General features: G+C 36.1%; 1 protein-coding gene across 1 annotated transcript in view; it reads right to left on the bottom strand.

Moving 5' to 3' along the window:
• Nucleotides 1-1,220: 1,220 nt before the first annotated feature.
• The window catches only part of ENPP3 (ectonucleotide pyrophosphatase/phosphodiesterase 3), a 34,836-nt gene continuing 16,566 nt past the window's right edge, over nucleotides 1,221-19,490 (bottom strand). The window contains exons 12-25 of the mRNA XM_056488403.1: nucleotides 19,088-19,196; nucleotides 18,814-18,942; nucleotides 17,401-17,432; nucleotides 14,524-14,651; nucleotides 13,550-13,616; nucleotides 12,006-12,093; nucleotides 11,082-11,251; nucleotides 10,909-10,969; nucleotides 9,925-10,079; nucleotides 6,664-6,799; nucleotides 6,073-6,150; nucleotides 4,607-4,739; nucleotides 2,925-3,081; nucleotides 1,221-1,418 (exon numbers count right to left, since the gene is read on the bottom strand). Of these exons, the coding sequence (XP_056344378.1) occupies nucleotides 1,245-1,418; nucleotides 2,925-3,081; nucleotides 4,607-4,739; nucleotides 6,073-6,150; nucleotides 6,664-6,799; nucleotides 9,925-10,079; nucleotides 10,909-10,969; nucleotides 11,082-11,251; nucleotides 12,006-12,093; nucleotides 13,550-13,616; nucleotides 14,524-14,651; nucleotides 17,401-17,432; nucleotides 18,814-18,942; nucleotides 19,088-19,196 (1,617 nt within the window). The 3' untranslated portion in view covers nucleotides 1,221-1,244. The remainder of the gene's footprint in view (nucleotides 1,419-2,924; nucleotides 3,082-4,606; nucleotides 4,740-6,072; nucleotides 6,151-6,663; nucleotides 6,800-9,924; nucleotides 10,080-10,908; nucleotides 10,970-11,081; nucleotides 11,252-12,005; nucleotides 12,094-13,549; nucleotides 13,617-14,523; nucleotides 14,652-17,400; nucleotides 17,433-18,813; nucleotides 18,943-19,087; nucleotides 19,197-19,490) is intronic.

The following is a 19,490-nucleotide window of genomic DNA, read 5'->3' as shown; positions in this document are numbered from 1 at the left end:
TCTGGTGGGTGGGCATACACTGATCATCTTGGGGACTTGGGGAAAAAATGTCCTGTGGTGGATTTGGATTTTTTGTGCAGAAAAGGTTAGAAGTTTAAAGTTTCCTTCTTTAGACAGACATGGCTCCTTCAGTCCAGCTAGTTATATAGATTGAAACTTTGACATGTTTCTTTAAAATGCCCCCACTATGCCTATAAATCAAATGATCAATTTTCTGGTTTTCATTCATGAATAGCATTATGTTATTCATAAATGCACTTAGCAACATTTGTAGTCGAGTAGTTCATCTCAGCACTCTATTACTGGGTGACATTTTTGTATTATCATAATCTGAGAATTTCTACTGTCTTGTCCTACTTACCTGTCCTCAGTAATAATCCGTGTACAGCACAGTGTTACAGAGTATCTTATATAGTCTCTACAGAAAGATTTATTTTGGATGCTACTACTAATTTTGTGCTCTAATCTCAAGTTTAACTATTTAAAAATAGACAAAAACATTTTGTTATCACCAGGCATTTGGAAACTATTGCAAATACAGGTAAATATCAAGACAAAATTCTTCTGTGTAGAGCATTTCTTCTATCTCTTCATGTTCAGAATGTTTTAAGATTTCTGAAGGGTACAAGAATATAGCTCATTTGCTTCATTTGTTACTAGCATAAAGAATTAGCCCAAGTGGAAATCACTTGCACAACATACAAACACTTAGTGAGTCTGAATATGTTTCCATATGAATTAATATATGAGAAAGAGAAATACAGAACATTTCAGGATGTGCTTGTGTTAGAGAACCATAGCCTGTCTGATAAACACAAGGGAAAGAACACACACACTCCTCTCCAACTGTTTCATTTTTCCACTCCATTGCAGAAGTGTTTTATATACAATGTATGATTCTGGTGTCTCTGTAGTATAAAATATGTTCCTTTTGCATCTCTTTTTAATCATTACTACTACTACTACTATATATAATATCACATATAATATGTCATGCATTTTTATAGTCATATCATATATTATCTTTTACATAATAAAATGTATTTTGAAAGCCTGGCACAACAATGATGATTTAATTCACTGTGGATAATTTTATGCATAATTTTTATTCAAATTTTATTGGCACAAAACACTTGACCGAAAAACACAAATTTGAAAAATACTCCCACATACTTAAGCAAGGACATAAGTGAAATCACTTAATTTTTCTTTCTTCCAAGCACTGCTCCATTTTTCAAAGAGAATCAGTTACTTTCAATCTCAAATATTGGCAAAAATGTCTTTAGCCGCAAGATCTCAGAGACAGATTCATTTCTTTCCTGGTAAAAGTCAAGCCCAGTGAGCAGCTCCACATCCCGAACACGTGCAGAATGAGCCTGAACTCTTTCTTCAACCCATTCAGAAGGTGACTTATTTTCCTGTCAAAACAAGCAAGAACAAAGCTCAAACATGTAAAAGGGCCTCTGTTGTTTGGTGGCAGTGTTAGGCAATTTCCAGTGTTTGACCTGGTTTGACAGACTAAAGGCCTCCAGCTGGTAAAACTTCTTCCAGGCTTTCCCAGGCATCCTTTCAGCCTTGCTTTTAGGGATCTCTTTTAAACAGAATCAAGTGCATGTCTCTTCCACCCACCTCTCCTCTTCCAAAGTGACAGAGAAGAAGGATTATGCTGAAATGGCAGTTGGGACTTTTAACTACAAAATGCATGAGTCACGTTTCAAACACACATGTAAGGATGGTTTTAGTTATGGTACAAATTAGCTGCACTGCTCAGGCCTGACAAGCAACAGGCACCTGACAACTCACAAAAAGTCCCTACAGCAGCTCAGTCTTGATTGCTGGACAGCAGCAACAGTTGCTGGTTAGATGGAGAAAACAATGGAAATGTAACCAGTAATCAACCAAAAATATTGTTTTCTGTTTGTTTACTACAAGAGTTTTTTTGCCAATAGATGGTAATTTGCTTTTTCACTAACAATACCTGCTTCTGATGCAAATGAACCATTACATTTATGTTACTGCCAAACATGATGAATATAAAGTGCAAAGATATTTGGGATTTATTACTAAACTTTAGAAATTACAGACAATTTCTTAAGTATAACGACTAATTCATTCTAATAATGAGGCAACCTTCAACTGCTAAAAAGATCTCACTGGGAAGTTGTGGATTATCCACACTACAAATGGGGAGACACAGAAGTTGTTTCCAAGTAGGGCAAGCTTGCACCTGTCTGGAGTTATGAGTTCAAAGCTATAAATAAACTAAAAACTGTCAGTGAGGACCAGTTCAAGTCTGTGCTGCTGTATTTGTCCAATATATATACACTGAGTTCAGGAACCTTCTGCAACCCAGAGTCTGTGGCATAGACAGCTGCCTCAACAATACATATTACACTCAGATAATGTATTTTGCTTGCTATGAGGCATAAGATTTACACTGTTAGTGGTAAGCAGAGATTTTATTTAATCCAAGTATTAATTTTAACTGCAGGACTATCCATCTAAATGCTTGCTGTCTAATTTCTCATAGAGGTGGACAAAGCAACTGAAGGAATTTTCTAGCAACTGAAGGGAATAACACTCAAAGTCCTCTGATACCTCTGAGTAAGTTTATCCTGCAGTCTTCCATAAAGATATCTCTTGCCTGTGCTGCTGCTCTCAGCCCTTCTCAGGTGACAGCATTTCCCAGTCCTCTTATCTTACCTTCCTTTCTTCTTCCTTGCTTCCTATCAGCTCATTAGTTTCCAGCTACCTCTCCTGGAGCTCCTTGCTCTTCTGGTGATTGCTTTAACTCTCAGCTCACTCCCAGCTCATGGGGAATGAGTTAATTTCACAGACTGATAAAGATTCCCTGGATGACTAGATTCCAGTGGGAATCAGTTCACAAAGTTCATTGGCACACAGGAACATAGAACTATACTTACAGCACAGCTTTCAGTGTTGTCAGGTCGATGAGGAATGATAAAAGACAACGCATCCAAGGACCCTGAACAGTTAAGTGGAGTATAGGATGTGTTCTTGCAGCTTGTCAGAATCACATAGTAATGGGTTGGGACAGGGATTTTTGTATTGTTCACATACCTACAAAACAAACATTAATTAAGGCTTTTATTGAGATATCAAGTATTAACACCACTGATGCAATTAGAAATTTATAGAATTTATCTCAGGATATATCTTTCAATACTATATGGTTTAAGTTCCTCTTGTAATTGAAAAACATACCTGATGAAATAGACAGCCTCACCATTTATTTCATGATTATATGGATTACTCTGTGCACGACAAGCAGTCCCACTGAAACAGGACTGCTTAACATGGTCAGTACTCTATTTTGCCAAAGCCAGAGATCTCTATATCCGAAGAGTCAGAATAGAGCATCATATTTGCCCTTCATTATACTAAGAACTTCAACCACATGAATTGGAGGAGAGTGATGAGAAAATTAACTTCAGACTCCTTCCCATTGAGAAATGCCAGAACAGTGATTTGTGGCTGTGTGCTGTAGAAACCAGTTCAGGATACTCAGTTGAAAATGTCTTTGCTGCCCTTTACTGACTATTCTGCAAATATGGTCACTCTTGTGTAGAAGGAGCTGAATGTTTCCCAAGGTTTTTTGTTCAGTGTTGAACAAAACACTACCACTGAAATTATTATACTGCTTTGTATGACTGCCTAACCATGCTGACTAAAACATGCTTATTCCAAACTGGAGGCAGCATTATGTGGTCAGCTGGGTATTACAGCATTCTGCTTGGAAGGAAGTTGGAGTCTCTCCTCCCTTCCACCCTCCTACTACGTGGCAGGCTGATTTTCCCATTCCCAAACCATTTTTAACAGATGTGGTCAAGTCTAGCCTGAATAAAACATCTCCAGTGACAGATTCAGCTGTGCAGATTTCCCAGCACCTTTCGACTCCATAAATGCTCTTACTCTCACAAGGTGTTTTCCCTAATCTTAGTTGTTCCAATTCTGCTTTTGTTTCCTCCTACCCATATTCACTGACATAAATAATTGGTCTTTATAATTTAGTGTAAACATGTCAGATGTTGCAGTGAGCTGTGTAAGCCACAGTTATGCAAAGGTTCCTCTCAGGAATGTTACATTTTGCATTTCCAGTTACATGATTCAGTGAAGGCAAACACACAAATCTGACCTTAGATGAAATACATCAGTTTGAGACAACAGGAAGAAAAAACAAACAAGTGAGTGAGCACAATATGAAAATGAAAAAATTATGCTTATGCGTGCCTTCTGCATGTTTGTATATCATATATTCTCCCAGCATTACTGATGCAGAGGCCCAAAATCTAAAATCTAGGCATAATCTTGGGAGACTAATTACTAGTCTGTAGCTCTGCATGTGTACAGAGATACACATGTAACTGCACAGCTTTTCTACTCTTTACTTCAACTTCATCTTCTGTGGTACTGTATCTGTTTGCAAGAGTATTTCCTGTTGTATGAGTTATAGTGGATGCAGGATTATAAAGAGAATACTGCAATATCAATGACACTGGTTTCTTGGTCTTTTTAAATAATTGTTTGTGTGGAAATACAGTGGAAGTCACATAGAGTTTGATTTCTGGCTTTTCCATGGACTTACTGCTTAATTTCTTCAGGGCTGTCAAAATGGCCATCATAATTGTAATCAAACACTGGTCCACTGATAACGTTTACCCCATTCCTTTCTCTAGCATACTTCTGAAGAAGCACATCATGGAAATAGTCCCATATGACTGTCATAAAAAGAAGATAAAAGCAAAATTAATATTCATTTAAAGTCATTTGATCACTGAAGAAAAACAGCATATTTGTGTTTTCAATGTAATTAAAAGAAGTTCAGAACTAAACTGCCCATAAAATCAACCTTTTGTTACACAAAATTTGGAATTCATCAGAAGGGAAAAACTCCCACTTGTCATTGAAAGAGGTGCTGTAAATGCTATTATAGTCCTACGAGGCAAATTGCACTATTGGAGTGTATCAGGATTCGATCTAAAGCTGAAGCTACAAATCTACAGCTGAGAGGTCATTAATTCCTTAATACAGGCTGATCTGCCTGTACCTGCAGTGTGACCAATAGCAGGAACTGACACAACAGTTTTATGACAGGAATTCTCACCACCTGAGTGTTAGTTTAACTGTACAGAACTCATACCAAACATCACTAGACAATTTGGCTTATCCCACAGATGTCACTCAAGATAATACAATTTGTAGGACATAAGCTAGTGAGATTATTCAAATATTTACAACTGGCACAGCAAAAAACCTGATGGGTTTGGGGTATTGAGGGCATCATTGATTTACCTGTTTTTTATGATTTATAGGCTCTTGTTTTCCTTGAAAAATTGGATTTTTCATAGTCTGTGATTTACTTAGAAAATTAAAGACACTTAGGTCTTCTGGATCTCTGGTTTTTCATAACAGTGAATGAATAAATGAGGTCTGAATATATTAGAAAGGTAGTTATGTAATTGGGTTTTTGCTAACTTTTTCCTTACCCCTTCTTTTTATGCATTTTCTAAGAAAATGAGCCTAAGCCTAAGAGTAAAATGGGATCATAAGCAGTTATAGAAAATTTCTTATCAATGATTACAAACAAATGTTAGTCAGGCAGGATGGGAAGAGTTTACCATACTTGCACATCTATTATGAAATTGTATTGTAAGATTAATATTGTTGAGGTCTTCTTGTCAGATTTTGAATAAAGAAGAAGTGCCATTTTCATTCACTTTGAGCATTTCCCAAGGGAAATTTTTATGAGAGTTTCATAGCTAGCATTTCACGTTAGGACAGCACAGAAGGGATGAAGAGCAAATTCAAAAGCAAACAGGTAAGCAGAGATATGGAGAAATCAGATGGGACTATACCAAGAAAAAAAAACCCATATAATTATGTTATAAATTTTCAAACATGTACTTTTGAAAGATTTAAAGTTTATTTTCACAACATCTGGATATACAGCAGTCCATGCATTAATGTTTTAAATTTTTGTGATAACTTTATCAACTCCAGAACAATAATTATAGAAAATTAATCAAAATTAACCAAAATTCTGCAACCTACCTTTGAAAGCTTTATACATTGGAACAATATTGCTGGTGAGTAAGGCATCATACTGTTCAACATCAGATGAATTGTAGTCTACATAAAAAGACCAAAATATAAGTGAATATATACAAATTAATTCATGTCTCTATAAATTGTAGGTACATGTAATTAAATTACATTTTACATTTGAGCATGAGTGTATGAGCTTATTGCAAACTCCAAATATCTCCATATTGCATATCTCCAAATTTGTTCAATAAATCAACTCAATAAATAATAATTATCAAATTTGAAAATACGAAACGAATGCAGAGGAAGAGGGACAGCCTATCCTTCCAACCCTTCACATCATTGCAACCAGTTTTCATCGCATTCAAGTTGTTCCATTATTTAAAAAAACCCTTAAATGTTCTAAACCAAAAATATTTAGATACAAGCAGCAGCTGCCCTGCTTTTGGTCAGTCTGTGAACACTGGAAACCTTTTTCTGCCCAACATGCTGATCCAAAGAAGTTTGTTTTGGTGTTTGGGTATATGTTTAAACATAAACCCACATCCAGCTGATTAAGACTTTCTAAGGTCTCTCTAAAAAAAGAACCATGCTCACTGGGAGGATAGAGGAAACTGTGGGTCAAGGTCAGCCCTTCTGGGTAGTCAGAACAATTTTGGCTCCAAGCAGCAGGGATTCTAACATCAGGCCGCAGACAGTCTGAAACAGTGGGAGGAAGAGGAGATGTGTTTTCCTGTGAAAAGGAAAAAAAAAAATCTTACACCCACGGCTGTGGCTAAGCCAATGCTTTGCATGGTTTTAACTTTCTAGAATGGACTTCATTGAATCTTCTCTTATTTTCATAGTGAATCAGGTCAATGCAAGTAATGGACACTAATGTTTTCTGGGTAGTGTTTTTCTTCTACTCCTGTTTTTAGGTAATTCAGGGAAATCCGTATGCACCATGTAAAATTGTAGCAGCAAAATAAGGTTATACCTTAGGCAAAAACAGATTTCACATTTGACTCATTCGTCACTTTTACATATTTCTGGAAACACAAACTTGATGTCACATCCTCCTGGAAAGCAGCTAGTATACAAAAATGACACTGTCACCTCATCTTGGCATTTGAGGATGCAGTCTCTGTAAGAATCTGTGCTGCTGAAGAGTTACAGATAAAGAAATCCATGGTAAACTTAGCACATTTTACTGGTTTTACTAACTTCACCAGAACATGCTAAGATCTGGCCAAAAGTGATTCTGATTACTATAATTCTTTCTATAACCTTCACTTTTTTTTTTCCTGTAATCTTTTCTACACACTTTTTCATAATTTTACAATAACATTAAATCATCTGAATATGGTTCTTTGTGTTTAATTTTTTTCAATCCTCATTTACATGTACCTTATTTTCATTTTGGTAAGTCTGGAATATATCTTGCATTATACCTTTATAAACAGAAGTTAAACAACTAATTTGATTTTCGGTACATTTTTTTATCAGTTTTGATCAATTAAAATCAAGCAAAAATAAAGAACTGGAATGTTCTTCTTGTGCCTCTTTGTACTCCTTAATTTAATTTCTTCAGTTACTTTTATCAGAATTCAACTAGATGCCATCTTATGGTCAGGTTGTATATTAATGGCAAACATATATATCACATGGAATGAAATATTAAAGGCAAAAGTCTTTCTTTGACTCCTGAGCAGATCATGTGTCAAAAAAAAACAAACAAAAAAACAAAGGGAAAAAAAAAAACCTTCATCACCAATTTGGCTCCTTCTATTTCAGGTCAAAGAAACATACTGTCTCCTGAAAAAAGCAGTTAAAACTAAAAATTGGCTGTGCCTATTTCGAATTGTCTTTTGATGTGGATTATTGCTTTTTGATGAGCCAGTAATTAATGTAAAGAAGCATGAGTTATTTGCATTACATGACAGAATTTAAGTATCTGTTGTGGTCTCTTAAGTCAAATCCAGCCCCCTTCAGGACTGCTTGTCTTTATGCAAGAAAATATGCCTTCCTTCCTGGGAGATGAGCATAAAAACCTTGAGAAAAAAAATATCCTTCAATTTTAAATTTTCCACATTCCTGAGAAAACTAACTAATCAAAATGCTGACATCTTTTATTTAAGATCTGCAAGTATATGATATTCATCCAGTTTCAAAACTTCCAAATCACACAAAACAAGCAAAAGCCCAGCCTGCATTACCTAGCTTAATATTTAAGCCCTCCTTAATAGCTATGTAGTGATGAGATATACCCCATCTTACAAACTGTGTAAAGCACTGCACAGGCTGCATCCAAACATAACTAACACAGGATGCAACAAAAATTCTGGAGAAAGTGCAACTTTCTATCATTCCCAAGTATTGCAGGCAAAACTTACAAAGACATTAGCTCTATCCCTCTGACCTTCCACAGGTGTTATAATGTACAAAGCCTATTTCTCCCAATTATATGTAATTACAAGCACATGTAATAAAAAATCACAATGTCAGCTTACTGTGCAGTGAGTGAGCTCTTACACTCAGAGCCTTTCACTGATGTGTTTCTGACACTATTACAGATGGAATTTATTATTTCCTATTCTTTTTACAAAAAACACACATCATTGTATTAGAATCTGCTGTGATCTATATCCTCCAATACTTCATTCTCAGTCATTCACTGCTTCCCACAATGTTGCACAAACTGCTATAAGAAACTCCTGCAAAATATGTATTTCTCCTGCCCATGGCAGGACTGGGCTGGGATTAAATGATCTTGAAGGTCCATTCCAACCCCTTAACCTTCTATGATTCTTTGATTCTTTGCTAACTGAGAATTTGTTTTTTAACAAAGGAAAGTGTCTGAAAAGTTATTTGGGTTTTTGAGCTTTTTTTATCAAGAAGACTGCAGCTCTGGTGGGACCTTTTTATTCTTTTTAAAGCAAAATCAGACAAAAAATATGCCCATAATTAACTAGTTTTCATTTGGGAAATGCACTTTCATAGCAAGGTTTAAGTATAAACAGTCCTTGTTGAAATGGACATTTGTTTAAATGACTTTTAGCCTTCTTAGGATTGGATTTATGATCCTTCAACCAAGATAGTGAAGAATCAGTAGAAAGTATGGAGTGCAATTTCCTGAAATACTATCATTTTAGCAGCATGCATTCTATTAAAATAATTTCTTCATATTTGTGCTGATGAAATGAGAAATCACAGAGACATCAATAACAGTCCTCTTCAGATATAAGAATCAACATAGAAACTATTTCCTCAAGACAACTTAGAAAAAGGGTCAAATTATGAGGGCAAGTAAGCTCATGAATGTCCATTAGTTTACTGACCCTGAAAACTCAAACAATTTATTCTGGATCTACATGCCCTTGAACACTCAGGGGTTCATTCAACTACAATTACATTTTTCAGAGATTTTATAATGTAACAGAGAGCAAAGAACATACAGAAAAATGCATTAGTGCAAACTGTCTTGTAGAGTTGCATTAAGGGTACTTAATAGGAAAAAGATCATAGTACTCATAGGAAAGCTTAAAACTTCTGATTTGGGAAATCACAGCCTGCTTTTCCACAGGAACTGACAGGCAAGATGGAAAATTGCCTTGATAGCATATTCCTTTTACAGAACAGGCTTCATAGGACCAGCTTACCAGCAGCTTTACTCTCCTGTATCTTTTGTGTCCCTAACTAATGGTCATTTCCACTTTTCAGAACTATATTTTAAGATAGCTTAAATTATTTCAGACACAAGAGCCTAAGTAATTTGACATCCATCAGCCCTTGAACAGGGTTTCTGATGAATGGACTACATTTTCAATCCATTATATCCCATATTTAAGACATAATTAGTACAGATATTTGATAACCTACAGGCTTATTCACAGTGTATGCAGTCCACAGTGGCATCCAGATATCAGAGCTGTATCCACTCACATACTGATGATGGGAAAGGAGGCAGTAGACATTTTCATTCTGAAGAACTCTGGGTCTCCCATATGGCAAATGAGATGAGCTTGCCTTATTTACTAAAATTTAAATAATAATTATTGATTTATTCTTCTATAACATTTTGGATGGCACAAGGGGCTAAGAGAGCAGACAAAAATTATTAATTAGCTTTAGCAAATACAAATAGATCCAACAGTAAACCTAGTCATGGGGTTCTTTAGGTTTGGAAGTAGAATAAAAAATGTAGAAAATAGTTTTCATATTATGTTTAATGTACAAAAGTCAATATAATATAACAGATTTGCAAATTATTGTTTCTTTGTAATTTCATAACAGTGCAAATATTTTTAATTAATCTTGCCAGTGGAGTGAAATTTACATCTTATTTGACTAAGAGGCATTACAATGTTTCCCAAAATTTCCAGAAACTCAATTAAAAAAAAGGAGAAAGAAGTATCTATGGGAATTTCTGATAAGAGAAAGGTGAAGTTATGTATACAGGATAAGGAACAAGGGTTATGTCACAAAGCCTGACAGTGCTCAGATTTTCTCCAAGTCCATTGAAATCTGTATGTTTTTTCCCAAAATTTTTATGGGGTTCAGATCCTATTCCTATATATACATGTTGCTAATAATAATATATAATATATATAAATAATATATTAATAATAATAATATAATAATAAATAATATATAAATTATATAATAATATAATAGAGTCCCTTAGCATTTTTTAAAGAAATGCAAAGGAAAAATAAAAAAAAAAAAAGCTTCTGACCTGGTTTTCGTACTTCACTGCCAATTGTAATTAATATTGTAACAATTCCCAATTAAATAAAAGACACAAAATATAAACCAGGTGTAGATTTAAAAATACTGCTGCCTTTTTCATTTTTTGCTACCTACTTTCTTCTGTGGTGAGATTTAACCTCTCATTCAGTGACATTTCTTCTGTCTCATTTGAAATCTGTAAAAAATAGAGAGAATCATTCAAAATTAATCCATTGTTTGGAAAAAAGCAAAAGAAGCAGAACACACTTGACAAAGATGATTAAAAGATGCCAGAAACCCCTATTTACGTGCATGCATTTGCATCTCAGGTCATTTTCAGGGGTCAAACTGGAAACTGGACATGAAGAGGGAGATGAGACTTCCTCTGGATGTGAAGGATTGTAAAAAGGTTTCTTTAAAAGGTGATTCAAGCTGCCATGTGTCCCATTGTTTTCTGCTGGTGTTATACGCAGCAAATCTGTCAAAACATTTGGAATTTGTAAACATATTTTAAAACTAAAATGGCATTTTAAAAAGTTATTCACTTTCCAATTCTACTCATTTTCTAGTCATTTTTGAAGGTAGAAGAAATAGTTTATTCCATTATTTAAACTATTACAGTAACTACTCCCACCAACTTGCAATTTTCTAGGTCTGAAGGTTATTTGCAATCTTCCACTGCATCAAGATTTAGTAACCATAGATTTGGATACTGTTGGTACAGTTTTATACATTGTCATAACATTCACAAGATTAGACAGTTTAATGCAAAGTATAAATGTTATTGCAAGTACATCACATTGTGAAACCTAGTAGGCAATTGTATTTTTGTGTGATGCTTTAATCCATATTTTCTGAGGCATGTGCTTCCTAATTCTGCTCTGCAGGGACTCAATGGTCCATCCTAAGTTATGAGCAAGAGCAGTTATTCTCTTCAAGATTCTTATCCAAAATTCCACAGCCATCAGTTTGACAGCAAACCCACGTGGCAGGTGTGGTTCCCTCTGATTCTTTAGTGGAGTTCTGCAATCAGAAAAAAACCTTCAAAGCAGAACAACTTCTGGAAAGTCAATTTCTTAGCAGTGTAAAGAAGGCCTAAGAGCATGGCTTCAGTGTTTTGGTCTAGAATGAACTCACTAAATTTTTAGCTATGCTTCTTTTAGCTCTTACAATACTGGTATTTGAAAATACTAGAAGTTTATTACCTGAAGTACTGGATTGTTTCTACTCACCACACATAAGGTTGTAAACCTCAATGTTTTCAAAAGCATCCACTTCTGTTTTCTCTTTAAAGTTTGGGCCATATGCTAAGAATATAGCCTAGATTGCAATAGCAATAATTAAAAAAAAAAAAAAAAAAAAAAAGGGTTATCTAAAGGAATCCAAAGTCAAAACCAATTCAGTTGCACTTTATGAGAACTGGGCCAATGGAACAAAACATAGTCTTTTTATAGTCACACAAGTTAAAAACACAGGATTGTTCTGTAAAGAAGCAAATTTCTGCCATTGCACATAATTTGAAGAAAAATGCAAAGCAAAAATTCATTTAGCAGGATATTTTAAACTGTGTAATGAATCTCATTTAGTTTGTGGTTGTTTTTTGAAGTCTTTGGGTCACTTAAGAGTGTATGGCCATGGTTAAAGCAAGAAGCAGGAAACTGCAGAGGCCCATTCCAAGCTCAGCAGAGACCTGAAATCTGTACCACCAATGGCACAATGCAGTGCTGGGCAGCCCTTCTGGGGCCTGCAAGCCTTGTTGCAGAACACTGGTACTATGGACAGTCTCACAGGGTTTCTACTGCTTTATGAGCCTGGCTGAGCTGCCTGCCAGGACATACAGGAAGCATGACTAACAGGACAATGATCTGTTCTACAATAATATTATGTGTCTATAACAGAAAAGGAATTTTCAATTTATTATAGAAAGATGACATTTTGCTCCTTTATTTAAAAAAAAAAAAAAAAAAAAAAAAAAAAAAAAGCAAGCTGTTGTTCCACCTGTGTAAGGTTATCTATTATTAAGGTTTCCATGGTAACCAGAATTTACCTTTTATTTCCATACAAACATTCAGCATAATTCTGATCACTGGTATTTTGTTTTAACATAGAGCCACAAAGGTCTGGAAGGAACTGATTCTTAGGCACAGAATATGGGACTTAAAGTGGCTTGACCTTAGTTAAAGGTTCACATCACAGAAAGTACATGAAAAACCAAAAGATCAAGACCTCAAAATATTTTCACTGTAGCCAGAAGTGAAAATGAGATGAGATTGCAACACAGGCTATACTAACATACAGTATAGCTAATTAATATTTCTGTTCTGGTGATATGATTAACTCTTGTAAGATAAGCAGAGACAATGACATTCAGTTTATTTCAGCATACAGGCTTTCAGACACTCAGATGAACTCCCAGAACCTATGGAGATTTTTCAGTCATTGCCTCAGTGGAAGGATGAAAGAACAAAAGAATTCAGTTTCCTGAAAATAAGCATGGTAGACTTGGTTTACTGTAATCTATCTGTCTCCGCGCAGGTAAGGTAAGCCCAGACTGTTTTTACTACAGGACCCCAAATAAACAGGCCTTGTACACATCCATGAAAAGAACACAAACATTTGGACCTAGTATGTGCTAACAGTTTACATGCTTGTGGCCAGAAAAGAAAAAGCACACTACAAAAACTACAATTGTTCTGTATTCTGGTGGCTTACCTGGCACATCATGATTTTGTATATAAAGAAGTGCAAGAATAGAATAGAATGGAAATAATCTTACCTCCATACTTTTAAATTCGTTGTTATAGCCATGGTCACCTCCACCACAAAATGTGTAACTTTCATCTCTAAGGAGAAACCATGACAGAGTGTAAATAAAAATGACAAAAATAGAAGCACTTAGTAACAGTTATTCTGGCTCACAGACTGGATCATTCCTTGAGAACTGACTCTGCCATATTGCAGTACTTATGGTTCAACATAGTGTTCATTTCTTCATCAAGAGGAATACCTCTTTCTCCTTTAACAGAAACTGCTATGGACAAGCAATAAATTATCTTAGCTGGCTATGAGTGCACAGTGAAACAATATTTTCAAAGCAAATTGAAGAAAATGGCTATTTTTGAACTGAGGCCTTTGCCGAGCTATAGGTTGCAGAGCAAGTGTAATCTGTTTTGGATGAGTTCCTAGTTATATTCTTTGGCATTTTAACAGAAAACTTACAATGGGAGAACTCTGCTGTTAGCCTCTGTGCAATAATATAAATAAGACTGCAAGGGATTTTGCCTTAAAAGATATTTTTATAATGGATTCTGAAGGGTGAAGAGATGTGGGTAATGTGGAGATGGGTTATAGAATAACACAACAAAATATCCTGACATAGTGACTAACATTAGTTTTTATCCACCTATTGCTAAGACACATGGAAAAATAGTCACCCCATCCCAATTCAATGCACAGTTGTCAAGTGTCCAAGAACATTTGCACACAGAGGCCCAAGAATATTTGAACACAGCTTAAAATAGGGTGATTATGCGATTTTTCCAGGGCACATTTCTTTTTCTATGTCCTGAACAATTATTTGTTTACAAAACAAGCATGGTTCCTTTTTATGCATGGTATGATTTTAACTGTGACAAACATGGAAATGTAACAAGTCTAAAGCAAAACAGGAAATGAAGCATCTGTGAAGGAAATTAGAGAGATGAGAGTGGGGTGAATAAAATAGCACAACAATCACACAAATGGTGTTACCTCACAGCCAGCCACTGTCGATCCACCAAAAGATGAACTTTATCAATGCGCACGTTGTTAGCGTAGTGGAATCGTTTGGGCAAGTCAGGGGTCAGGTAGGGCTTGAAGTGCTGAGGGGATCTTCTGCACTGTGCAAGAGGAAAGAGCCCAGTCACGAGTTCCACTCAGTTTCAAAAAACCACCCATCATTCAAAATCATCACAAATATCTTAGTGATAGGAACACAAGCACAAAGCCCATTATTCACAGAGAGCTTCTCGGATGACCTGCAGATTCATCTTTGGCCCCAGAAGCAATGCAAGGAAAAGCAACACTTTCTTGGAACTCTTTGGAAACAGACTACATACAATTTGTATATCAAGTCCACAAACACTGTGGTAAAAGTACATCTAAGGCTTAAAGACACTCAGTAGAATTATTTAGTCTATATTCCTGTACTAAATGTCATTGGCATCTAGTTGCTAAGATGACACTTCACAAGAGAAAGTGTCCTGGCAATATATTTCTGCCACCTTCTGTCACATTACCATTCAATAAATAACAAAGCAAGCAAGCATACACAAGTAGCAGAGTCTAGGGTTTTAGCTGCAAGCCTGAACTTGTAAATGTCCATTGCTCAGCTGTTAGCTAAAGCTCTTAGCTTTTACACCCACATTTAATATGTTCATATAACTGCATATGTGCTCATATAACTGCTGCATTAGCAGGCATGCCACACAAGAGCTTGGAATTGTGAGCCTAATGATAACCATGTGACATACTGCAAACACTTAACTATACATGGCCATTAGAAGCCATTCCAGCTGGCTGCAAGCATCATGGCAAAGTTGCAGAAGTGTTGCTCCTGATCAGGAATCCAGCACTGGGATAACCCAGAATATCTAAAATGCTAAGGGAAGAGCTCTCAGGAAGCTGGGTAGGCCACAGAAGTGGACCTGTTTTACCACACAGGCTGTGCAAACTATACCATGCTTGGAGTCTGGTCTGACATCTTCACTTCTAATTACTAGAATCATGTGCTCTGCACAGGATACAGACTTTAACATGTGGCATGAGAGTAACTGTGCCTCAGTAGTCATCAAAGAACAGAGGAATCCAGGAACTTGAAAAATAAGGATTCAGTCTGTTTGCTAGCCCAGAGGAAGAGGTCTAATTAAAAGGAAAAATAGAGGAAATCAGCATATGACTTATGTCTATTCACTAGCAATTAATATACAACACACAACTCCCTTCTCTGCAAACACCTCTCATTCTAATAACTTGACAGGGATAAAATACACCAACCATTTATGAAAAGGAAAGAGGATACATCCTCATACCAGGCTATTCCCATAATGCACAAGATGCCACATCTCTTTAACTATTAGCAGTAGCAGTTTCAGCTGAGTTTGAGAACATGCAAATTGTGATATTCCCCTCATACCAATGCTCTTTGGTGTGACAGACTCCACATCATACAGTGAAGTAGAGGATGTAGCACTGAGAAAGCTCCTTCAGCAATTTCCAGCCATTGATCCTGCTCCTGCACGTTTTGCAGGCTACAGGAAGACCTCTAGTGGTGGTTTATTGGAAACAGATCCATTTGGGAGCCCAGGATCTGGACAAGCATTTTTTCTAAATGTATCACACCTGCCTACTGCTTAGCCCAAGACAAGCCATAGAATGGAAAACAAACTGGCAATGAAGAAAAGAAGGGGAAGTTATAACAGCACACTGAGAGCAAGCAGTTTAAATGTTTAACCCACTGTAAACTGTAAAAGGAAAGAAATACAGAAAGACAACAGTCCTACAAGTTTTTTAATTTGTCCAGCACATTCATCACACATGTATTAATGTATATCTTGAACACCACCAAAAACAAACAAGCAAGCAAAAAAAAAAAAAAAAACAGGCAAGAATTATCTGCCTAAAAAAGTATAAGGAAAGCACCATGCACTATCATACTACCACATCACCTTTCAGTAAAAGAAATAGGTTTTGTCTTCCTTTGCTTTGAACTCTGTTCTGCACTTTGTTTGTATCCTTCAGAACTGTCAAAGTGTACCCACATGGGAGACACAGGCAAGCTTGGACCTGCCCTCAGGTGCTGCATCCATTCAGCATGGCTTGGTACCAAGCACTAGCAGTACTGGGCCCTGTCGTGGTGCAGCACACATAAAAGCACTGCAGCTATGTCAGTGATGTGTCAAAAGATCCTAAGAGAGTCACACTGCCTGATGCCAAAGACCCACCTTGCCTAGTACTCTGTTTCAAATCAGATCTCCAAAATTTCCAGAATCAGTCACTTAGAGAAAGTGTGTACAAACAAGCCAAGTATTGAATGAAGTTTCTTTCTTGTACCTGCTTAGTTTCTTCTAGGCTTCAGGGACTTCCTAAGTCAGATGTTCCTTGTGGATCAGGAAAGGCTTTGCAGAGCTGTGCTGCATTAATGTCTCTAAAATCCACTCCTCCCACTTATGTTTCCAGCCTCTACAACACCTTGTGGCAATGTGCTCTACAATGTCATTATCTGTTGTATGCAAAAGTTACTTTAGCCAAGTCTGAGTGCAGAACTTGTGTTCCAGTGCTAACAGATGCCTATTGTCTAAAGCATCTCTGTGTTGTATTCTATCAAGAAGATATACCCTACTTTCTATCCCTGAAGTCAGCCACATCTCTTTCAAGGTGAAGTACAAAAAAATTTTCTCTGAACCGAGATCCTCTATGGCAAATCATTGTGCATCATCTTTGAACAACTTTCTAAACTTTCATGGTATACTTAAGTCAGTACACTATTTAAACTGACACCATAGTCTCATTTTTTTTACAAGCTGTGTTTTTTCTTCAGATTCTTATTAAGAATAGCTATGAGTAAAAGTTATGAGAATATTTACTCACTGTGAGGTTTTTAACGATTCCTTCTGAGTCAACTGTTAAAAAAAAAGATGAATTAATGTACATTCGAATGGCTGAAGGGCAAAGCCTCATGAGAAAAACTTAAACATGCTTTTTGTCTATAAAGTTGATTTTCTTTATTAGCTTGTTAGGATTGTGGCAACTGTAGCCTTCTACAGGTAGGAATGTTATGTTTCCAATGGTAACTGCCTGTAAGTGTGTCTGTGGAAGTAACTAGAACACTAGAACTTTGGGTACATCAGGATAGACTATAGAAAACTGTTAATGACTGCCTACACCTAAAGCTGATAGATCAGTCCTGAGGTTTTTTCCTCTTCTTTATCCCCTGTTTGAAGTATAACCTTTTTCTTGTTGAACAGAACCTGGAGCACTTGTCTTGTATTTTGCTTCCAGCAACAGTCACAGAGGAAACTTCAGTCTATCTTGGTGTTTTCACCTTGCACATTCTGAAAGACTGATTTAACCGTTTGACACTAACTTTCTAAATTTTGCTAAAAAGCAAATATGAGCACTTCATGGAAGAAAAATTCCTATGGAAAACCTAAGACTATTAGAGGAAATGAGTCAACAATTTTATTGAAATTGAGACACAGAAAGACCATGAGTACTCTTTCCTTAGCTCATTACTCTGCTTTTGTCAGACTTAAACCAATGAAAGTCTGCTTTATGTCATATAAATACTGTGCCTTCAAATATAGGTACAATTATAAAATATGGATAAAAGTACAATGGGATCCCAGCTCTTATTTGCAACCTGCAACAACTCTATATTTTACAATACTTTATAAATTCTTGAAATCATTCCCATGATTTTTTCTCCATTCTTTTCCCTGGGACAGAAAATTCTGAATTTTTTTTTTTTTCCAGTCTGATAGCATGATATCTATTTCAAGTCAGAGTCAGCTCACATGATTTCAATTTTCTGTTTTTTGAGATATTAGTTAAAGGGCTTAACCAAGGCTTGGATCCCACTGTGCTAAGATTCAGATACTGTAAGTCCATACACACAGAAATATTCATTGTTTCAAAAAGACTGATTCTGCCAACCTTGCACGAGAAATCTGAAAAGAGAAAATGCACTTATGAAAGATCTGAATTTCTGTTAAAAAAAAAAAAAATGCTACCTTTATTTCATCTTTCCACACCAATAAAATACAATTTAGAGTCTGCACAATCCCTTCTAACCTTCAATTTCATCTAAAGTGGTCACTCTTGAAAAAAAATACCTCAAACAACTTCCATGGATGGGAAAGCCAAGGTAAGGTAAACAGAAAGCTGCTCACACTGCTGATCACTACTGATTATCCATTCATTTATTTGTTTGTTTGTTTGTTTGTTTGTTTGTTTGTTTCCTGCAATATTGATTGCTCAGTCCCAGGATTGGTCCACACTTACAGGTATAATATTCCTCTGGAACATTCCGTGCTCGGATGCGAGCTGCAGGCCCAGCATAGATGTAGAAATCCACCTCTCTGAAGTAATTAGTCATATATTCTAACTGCTCACAGTAGGTCTTCTCCATCCCTAAAGGGCAACATAGAAACAGTTCATATGACAAGGAAAATAAAGTGATTTAAGAATGGATTAACCCTACTAAGCCCACACATTTCACAGAGGAAGAAAAAAGTGATCAGCAAAATTAAATTGGAAATAGAGGTATATACATTACCATGATCAGCTAAAACAATGAGGTTTACACACTTGTGCAGGTTTCTTTGTTTAAGTCCATCCATTAGCATCCCCAGTGCTTGATCTGCTGCCTGTAAGGCTTTGATTACCTGTGAGATAAACCAGTTGCATCAAAGATCCTTAGAGACTGAACTTTTTGCCTTTGTGCAAGGAATAATGTAATACTTTAGGGTTACAAATCAGCAAACATTGAAGTACAGTGTAGGAATAAATAAAAGACAGCTCTGAGGATTTGCCAGGCCACATGCTTCTAAATATCACATAGTAGTATAACTAAAGTTCTGTCTAAATATAAATATTAATAATTTTTCTAATAGTATTACTTGAAATTATCTGTTTGATTATGGTTCTTTTGATTCAAACTTAATGTGGGAACCATAACA

Source organism: Oenanthe melanoleuca, chromosome 3 (genome assembly GCF_029582105.1).
Source record: "Oenanthe melanoleuca isolate GR-GAL-2019-014 chromosome 3, OMel1.0, whole genome shotgun sequence".
Taxonomy (NCBI): Eukaryota; Metazoa; Chordata; class Aves; order Passeriformes; family Muscicapidae; genus Oenanthe; species Oenanthe melanoleuca.
Note: the sequence above shows the minus strand (reverse complement) of the source record. Positions and strands in the feature narration are given on the sequence as shown.